The sequence below is a fragment of the Microtus ochrogaster genome, chromosome 7 (genome assembly GCF_000317375.1).
Source record: "Microtus ochrogaster isolate Prairie Vole_2 chromosome 7, MicOch1.0, whole genome shotgun sequence".
Taxonomy (NCBI): domain Eukaryota; kingdom Metazoa; phylum Chordata; class Mammalia; order Rodentia; family Cricetidae; genus Microtus; species Microtus ochrogaster.
The window spans coordinates 43,721,413-43,729,616 of NC_022014.1; the positions used below are offsets into that span (position 1 = coordinate 43,721,413).

At 49.0% G+C, this 8,204-nt stretch overlaps 1 protein-coding gene across 2 annotated transcripts in view; it reads left to right on the top strand.

The window, feature by feature from the left end:
• The window catches only part of Anxa6 (annexin A6), a 53,451-nt gene that overhangs the window by 43,528 nt on the left and 1,719 nt on the right, over positions 1–8,204 (top strand). Inside the window, exons 21-25 of one of the 2 annotated variants that reach the window (XM_005350053.2) lie at positions 2,305–2,322; positions 3,150–3,243; positions 4,185–4,280; positions 6,127–6,185; positions 7,710–7,832. In XM_005350053.2, coding sequence (XP_005350110.1) covers positions 2,305–2,322; positions 3,150–3,243; positions 4,185–4,280; positions 6,127–6,185; positions 7,710–7,832 — 390 coding nt within the window. The remainder of the gene's footprint in view (positions 1–2,304; positions 2,323–3,149; positions 3,244–4,184; positions 4,281–6,126; positions 6,186–7,709; positions 7,833–8,204) is intronic. The other variant, XM_005350054.2, reaches the window with a different exon arrangement.

Here is an 8,204-nt window from a genome sequence, read left to right on the forward strand (position 1 = left end):
TGCAAGCTTTCTCCAGCTCTCACTGGAGTGTTGGGACTACAGATGTGCGCATGCACGTGCGCGCACACACACACACCGCATGAACTCCGGGAATCAAACTCAGCAGGTGCTCCTGGCAAGTGCTTTGGCTGAGTCCTCTCCCTGGCTCAGTTAGTCATTCTTCCGTGGCATCCAATGCATTCACACTGCACAGCCATCACTGCTACCCCACCCCCAACCGCTCTTCTTTTAACAAAACTGAAACTCTGAGCCCATGAGCTAGTGGTTCCTCGTTTCCTCTCCCTCTAACCCAGAACAGCCTGCCTTCTGTCTCTGGATTTGACCCTTCTGCAAACATCACCTTAGGGATTTGTGTGCTTGTAGCTGGCTTACTTCACTCCACACAATGCCCCCCATGACTCAACGAGGTGATTGAAAGTATTGAAAGCCCCGAATAGCCCAAAAGCCTCAAATGAGGATCATCATTGCATTTAAAGCAAAATGAAATTAAGTATTTCTGCAATGGGGAATATGATCGTAAAATTCCAGTATGGGAAAAGGAGCTGCCTGACTCTGGCCTCATGCGGTAGACACTTGAGAGCCACATCATCCATGTAGGTACCTCCTGGTGACTATGAGTATCGTTTTCATCTAGATAAAAGAAGCACCAGTATATACAATACATATGCACATATGGACTTATGTAAATCATATAGAGAAGTCTTGTTTTTATGATGCTGTGGTTCAAACCCAGGGTCTTAGAGCTTCTCCACTATCTCAGTCATAATTTTTTCTTTTTAACGTGTATATGTGTTTCCTTGAGTACATAAGTGCAGTGCCTGCAGAGGCCAGAAGAGGGCAGCTTCTCCCCTGGAGCTAAGGTTATGGGCAATTGTAAGCCACCTGGCGTGGGTGCTGAACACCAAACTCAAGTCCTCTGATAGAGCAGTGCCTGCTCTTATCCACAGAGCTTTCTTTCCAACCCCCTTAGTCTTTTTTAAAGCTCCGTGGGACCTTGAACACGGTGGCATCTTCTGTAATCCCATAACTCAGAAGGCAGAAGCAGGATTGCTGGCCATTTAAGGCCTACCTGGGCTGCTATAGAGTGAGACTTTGTCTTCAAAGAGAAGAAGGAAAGAAGCCAGGTGTGGTGGTGCACACCTGTAATCCCAGCACTCGGGAGGCAGAGGCAGGCAGATCTCTGTGAGTTCCGGTCCATCCTGGTCTACATAGTGGGTTCCTGGTCAGTCAGGGCTACATAGTGAAACCTTGTCTCAAAACTAAATAAAGACTAGAGTCTTGGTCTGTGCAGGAGAATACGATGGTTAGCAGGATGCTGGGGAAAGGACTAAAGTGGCAGTTCAGGCGCATGGAGACTAGCTGGATTTATTCCCAGACATTCTGGGTCAGAGCATCTTGGCTCACAAAAGTCCTGGCCACAATGACTGCTCCACAAGCTGTTCTTAAGGAGAATGCTCATAGTGCCCACCTATGCTGCGTGCCTGTGACTCCCAGACCTCAGCTGTCCTGCCTTTCTGTCTGTGACCTGGGGAGCTAAGGTGACAGAGCCTGATACTGATTCACTCCCGAGAATCTGTGCCTGTCTCGTTCCCTGCCCACTGGCTCTGTTAGGCTAGTGACGGGGGCTTTCCTTCCTCTAGATGTCAGACAAGCTGGGGCCTGCAGGCTATTCTCGGGTACTGGGTATAAAGGGTGTCATTCTCCTTCTGGGAAGCTACACTTTAACTATTCTCAATGGGTGGTGGTGGCGGCACACACCTTTAATCCCAGCACTTGGGGGACGGGGCAGGCAGATCTGTGAGTCTGAGCACAGCCTGGTCTACTGAGTGAGTTCCAGGACAGCCAGGGTTACACAGAGAAACCTGTCTCAGAAAAACCAAACACAACACACACACACAAAAACCAAAACCCGCCGGGCGGTGGTGGCGCACGCCTTTAATCCCAGCACTTGGGAGGCAGAGGCAGGTGGATATCTGTGAGTTCGAGACCAGCCTGATCTACAAGAGCTAGTTCCAGGACAGGCTCCAAAACCACAGAGAAACCCTGTCTCAAAAAAAAAAAAAAAAAAAAAAAAAAAAAAAAAACAAGCAAACAAATTCCCAGGCCTGTCTTCTGCTCTGAGTTCTAGCCCAGAGGATAGAGGAAGGCGATATCCCTCCCAGTCCTTCACTGTGACCCTGGGGTCTCTCGGGACCTCTGCCACTCTGAGCTAGGCCTTTGGGCTCCAGGGTCCTCTGGCCAGTCACCCCAGCCTCTGACTCTTGCCTCCCCTCTCTCCCTCCTCTCTCTCCTCCCCACTCTCAGGTTGCTGCTGAGATCTTGGTGAGTGTTCTGTTCTTCACGGGGATGTGCCAGCTTCTGAGTCAGCCCTGCTGTGCTGGTGCTGGGCTGAGTGGGGCAGGACTGGGCAATGTCTGGGACCCTCCCTCACGGCTTCTCTCTCTCCCCTTCCGGGCCTTTTAAGGACCCTGGTAGTTTAAAAAGGGCCAGGTGTGATGGTGCATGATCATAATCCCAGCACTTGGCAAGTGGAGGTAGGAGGATCAGGAGTTCAAGGCCATCCTCAGCTTCCTAGAGAGTTTGAGGCCAGCCTGGGCTACACGAGACCCTGTCTCAAAAAATGGGAGTAGTTGCAAAGCTAGTGTTCCCCAAGCTTTGGCCATTCATCCATGCCTCTTGGGCCTGCTCTGTGCTGTATAATCACCAGCGATGATTGCTGCCTGTAAACTGGCTCGTCTTCATTTTAAAAGTGAGTTTTTAAAAGAGAATGCAAATAGGGTCATAGCTGGCTAAGGCATCTTTGTGGAAACTTAAGTGGTAGAATACAAATTTGTTTGCCCTTGACCCCAACTGGGGGAAACTGGCTAGGACATTTTTTGCTTGCTCACACACGTGTCCATGCTCCCCAGAGGGATTGTCTGGTGACTGGGTAGGAAGACCAAGTCCCTGTACCCACCTCCAGCCCCATTTTGGGTCCTGAGGACTTCAAAGAGAGATGGGATGACCATTATGCTTGAGTTGAGGAGAGAGGGGAGCAACCTCAAGCTCCTCCCCCGCCCCCTCCTGCTCTGAGCCTCAGCAGAGACAGTGGTACTAACCATGGCTTCTCATGTCTCCCCCTCAATCCTTGCTCTAACTGGGCTCCGCAGGAAATCGCAGACACTCCCAGCGGAGACAAAACGTCCCTGGAGACGCGCTTCATGACGGTCCTGTGCACCCGTAGTTATCCTCACCTCCGCAGAGGTGAGCCTGCAGGAACCCCACCCCTTCCAGTGTGGTAGTGGGAGCCCCAAATCTGACCTGAACCTCCCAGCCCTCTGTGAAGAGCAGAGCAGCTAAGTGCCTTTCTTCTCACTCCAGTGGTAGAATGGTAGGAGACTCCAGAGCCCTAGCCTGTCCTCAGCCAACTCCCTTCCCCGCCTTACCAAAGCAGGTAGAATACCTAGGATAAGGAAAGACCAGCCAGTTTCACCTCAGAAACGTGCAGTATTAAGGATGCTGAGGTGTGCTGTTGTGGTCCATCGGTGATGCCAGGGACAAAGCAGAGAGGGGTGAGGGTGGCACAGAACAGAACCACAGCTGTGTGCGGTGGCAATCCCGAAGTCCCCTGTCACTGAGACTTTTGCTTTCTCATGTGTATCTGCTCAGTATCTTTCAGTACTCATTTACTTGTTGCTTGATGTTCGGTTGCCTTGACTCCAGTCCCCCACTTACTAGCTATGTGGCTGAGCAGATGACTGGGTCTCTGTGCCTTAATCCCCTTATCTAAGAATTGGGGTTTTAGTTGTACCTCCCACGGTTGCTAGGATACCAAACCTACAATAAACATAAAGTAGTCAGCCTATGCAGGGCACACAGAGCCTCCTGTCATTTTGATTATTATATAGTAAGCACCATCCCAGCTTGTCAAGGAATAAGAGGGAACCCAGAGAGGAAGGCCACCTGGGGTGTCCGGGCATAGTTCCTTTTACACACCAGGCTGGGATAACAGAACTAACTCCCAAGACCTGGGCCTATTGGCCAGACCTGGAGGCGCTGATATATTCTAGTTGGCTCCAAGCTGTAGGACAGCCCTGAGACCAGAACCTACCTGTCACCCCAGCCTTACCCAATGAACAATGTATGAGATAGGTCAGGTGACTCCCCCAGCTGGCGTTCACCTCCCCCTCTTTCCTCTTGGCCAGTCTTCCAGGAGTTCATCAAGATGACCAACTATGACATAGAGCACGTCATCAAGAAGGAGATGTCTGGGGATGTCAAGGACGCATTTGTGGCCATCGGTAATTGGCAGGCACCAGGGGAAGGGGCTGGGGCATTCCTGGGAAGGTAGGCAGGTTCCCAAGAGGAATGTAGCTTTAGCATCATCCTGTGCTGATGTTACCTGGGACTCAACACTGTCTCAGATCTCCTCCCTGCCAAGGTATGATTGTGGGGGGCAGCCTGAGGACATCTTCAAGGCTTTGGGGACAGGGTGAGAAAAAGGGCTTTCCAGGGAAAGGACCAGGAGAGCAGAGAAGGATAGTGCTCTGCAGGATTGAAGTGTGTGTGTGTGTGTGTGTGTGTGTGTGTGTGTGTGTGTGTGGTGTGTGTTGTATATATTTATATCAATGTATATATTTATATCTATATATAGAGAGAGATATACCACTCACAAGACACCATATATACGTCCATGAGATTCACAGGATATAAATGCATAGCGTGTAAAATGCATTCATTCACAGGGTCCACAGTGCATGTATGCACTGGGCACATGTTAATCGTGTTCTCTCATACCACATTCTGCCACTGAGCTACCTCCTTTCTCTGGTATTTTTAGTTTTTTGTTACATGTTATTATTTATTTTGTGTGTGTACACATAAATACATGTATACAGGTATGTGCGTACCATAGCATGCATGTGGAGGTCAGAGGAAAACTTTAGGGATTTGGGTCTCTCTACTATGTGGGTCCTGGGGATTGAACTCAGGTCCTTAGGCTTGGCTTCAGGTACATTAGCCTGCTGAGCCAGCTCACAGCCCAAAGATCTTGACTTGGAAAAGGTCTCTTTCCCTTTCAGATCTCATTTCTTGCTGTGTGACTGTGTGCATACAAAGCTAAGCATGATATTGCTTCCCGTGTATTCCTTATTGTACCAGCAGGTGGCGATAGAAGGCTTTCAGATTCTGCCAACTACAAAATGCATCTTGAATTTCAGGAATTCTGAAATGTGAAGGAGAAGTATTCTAGATTAGATAAATGGAGGTGTTGCTTACCAAGGCTCTTTATCACCACCGAGAGTGACACCAGACAGGCAGGACAGCACAGTGACTGGAAGCTGGGGAGCTAAGTAAGAACTGTCCCTTGATTGTTGTGTGCCCCCAGGCAAAACACAGGACCTGCCTCAGTTTCTGCACTCTGTGACAGGATCTGAAAACTGGTCTTTCTACCCAGTTCTCAAGTGGCATGGAAGTTGTTAACCCCAGACACACATCCCATCCCCGCTCAGAATGTCTCTAGGATATAGAGTGGAGTCCAGAACTCATGTGTTTGGGGGTTTTGGTTTTGTTTTAGGTAATTTTTTGTGGGGTGTGTGTGTGTGTGTGTGTGTGTGTGTGTGTGTGTGTGTGTGTACCACATATGTGTGATAACTTGTGAGATCCAGAAGAAGTTGTCATATCTCCTGGGACTGAAGTAAGTGACCCAAAGGACATAACAGGAACAAAACTTGAGTCCTTTGGAAGAGCAAAAAGTGCCCTTATCCACTAAGCTCTCTCTCCAGACCCGGAAATTCAGTTTTTAACCATCTTTTCACATGTTTTTAATGTACTTAAAATTGGTGGCCCTGCATTCAGTATGCTTGAGAGCTTAAATCCCATTTACATATTCTGCTGACCTCAGTCAGCTTCAAGCATCTTCACTGTAGGAAACATGAAACACATGACAGAGTGAGAGATGAACATAGGGACAAAAAAAGGGAGAAGCCTTGTGGAGAGGATGTAAAACACCTTCGAGCGTGGAAGGTTAGCAATGACCTGCAGACCCAGAAGGTTGGTTGCAGTAGACAGAGGCAAGCCCTGCCCAGGGTCTGAGCAACACACAGCCTCTGACCAGACTCCCTGCTTCTCTCCTCTCTCCCCCTACAGTTCAGAGTGTCAAGAACAAGCCTCTCTTCTTTGCTGACAAACTGTACAAGTCCATGAAGGTATGGCATCTGACCTGTTTATGAGCACTGTCTTTCCCAAACCTACAGGCACAGATGTGCGCCATCCCCCAGATGAGGACTTCAGGCTGCTGTTTCCCCGCTTTGCTGTTTTATCAACATCTACTTTTGGTCCAAAGATAGCCTTTCTTAGTCAGGGGTGATTTTTGTGCCCCTCCCCTAGGGATATTTGTGATATCCAGACAGATTTCTGGTTGCCAAATCTTAAAAGAGTTTTGCTGTTGGCATCTGGTGGGAGTGACCAGGGATGTTAATATACCCTGTTGTATACAAGATAGATCCCTAGATCAAAGAATGATTCATCCCAAATGCTTGAGAACTCACTACATGCCAAGGCCAGAGCCTTGTGTCCACCTCTAGCCACAGTCGACACCATGAGAGTTCTATGGGCCCATGGTAACCCCCTTATTTCCTAGAAGAACACAGAGCAGTACAGGGTAGTTAAAGTTGGCCCCATGTCTGTACACCTGATGAATGGCAGAGCTGGAAGGAGAGGATTTTCCAGGTCCTGTGCCAGTTTCTAAGACTTCTGTAACACATTTTCACAAACTGAATGAATGCAATCTCTGATGGTTCTAAAATCAAGGCAACGGCAAGGTCAGTTCTTTCCTATCTTACCCTTCCCATTCTTCCCCTGCCTCCTGGGAGCTGCCAGAAACCCCTTGTGTGTCTTGGGTTTGGCTGCATCACTCCAGCCTCTGCCTTCATCTTCATGTGTATGCCTGTGTCCCTTAGATGCCACCCAGAGAGTTTAGGGCCCTAATCCAACATGACATCATTTTAATCCATTACAATGGTATAGTAATTAATTTTCCATCTCCATGCTACAATATTTGGGAGGAAAATCAAATTAAAGGATGGAAGAAAAAAAGGATTTGGGCTCACAGTTTCCGAGGCTTCAATCCATAGTTTTCTAGTCCATTGCTTTTGAGCCTGTGGTGATGTAGAATGTGGTGTCAGGGAGGAGGACATGGCAGAGCAGAGCTTCTCACTTCCTGGTAGCCTGGAGCAGAGAGGGAGGAAGGGACTAGGGACAAAGGATATCCTCTGACACCCCAGGACTTACTTCACCCTCGCCACTTCCCAGCAATACCATCAGATTGTATGTGCATCAATGCACTGACCTGTCGAGGAAGTTGGAAACCTTAAGACCCACTTCCCCAAATCTCTAGCTCTGAACACTGCACTGGCGACCAGGCCTGAAGTGCATGAATTTGGGGAAGGATACAGCCTCCAAACCACAACGACACAAAGACTCTGTTCCCAAGGTTACATCCTGAGGCTCCAGCAGAATGTGGGCTTTAGCAGGGCCCTCTCAGCCCACACAGACCCTCCGCACCTCTCTGTCTGGCCAAGGGAGTTTGAGTTGTCTGTGGAAGATAGTGATAGAATAACCCCCCCCCCCCCCAGTTTGGGAGGGCAGAAGCAACAGGCAGGCAGACATCTGTTGACCTAGCTTTCCCTCTCCCTCATGCCCCGTGTATCTCTCCTTCTTGGCTCCCCCAGGGTGCTGGCACGGATGAGAAGACCCTCACCAGGGTGATGGTCTCCCGGAGTGAGATAGATCTGTTAAACATTCGGAGGGAATTCATTGAGAAATATGACAAGTCTCTACACCAGGCCATTGAGGTAAGAGAAGGGCTGCTCAGTGAGCTCTTGGATTACCGTGTGATCCGGGGAACTGCTAAATGGAGACCTGCCTCATGTTTTCACTATGAAAATATTTCTTTTATTTTATGTGTGCGTGGTTGCCTACATGCCTTCAAACATGTCTGAGGCATGCCTGGTGTCCATAAAATTCAGAAGAAGGTGACAGGTTCCCTGCCACTGGAATTGCAGAGAGTTGTGAGTTGCCATGGGTGCTGGGAACCAAACGTGGGTCCTGTGCAAGAGCAGCAAGTGCTTTTAACAACTAAACCATCTGTCCAGCCCCTGGGTTTTTGCTTCTTGTAGTTTTATTAAAGTATAGTTTAGGCTGGGCGATGGTGGCGCACGCCTTTA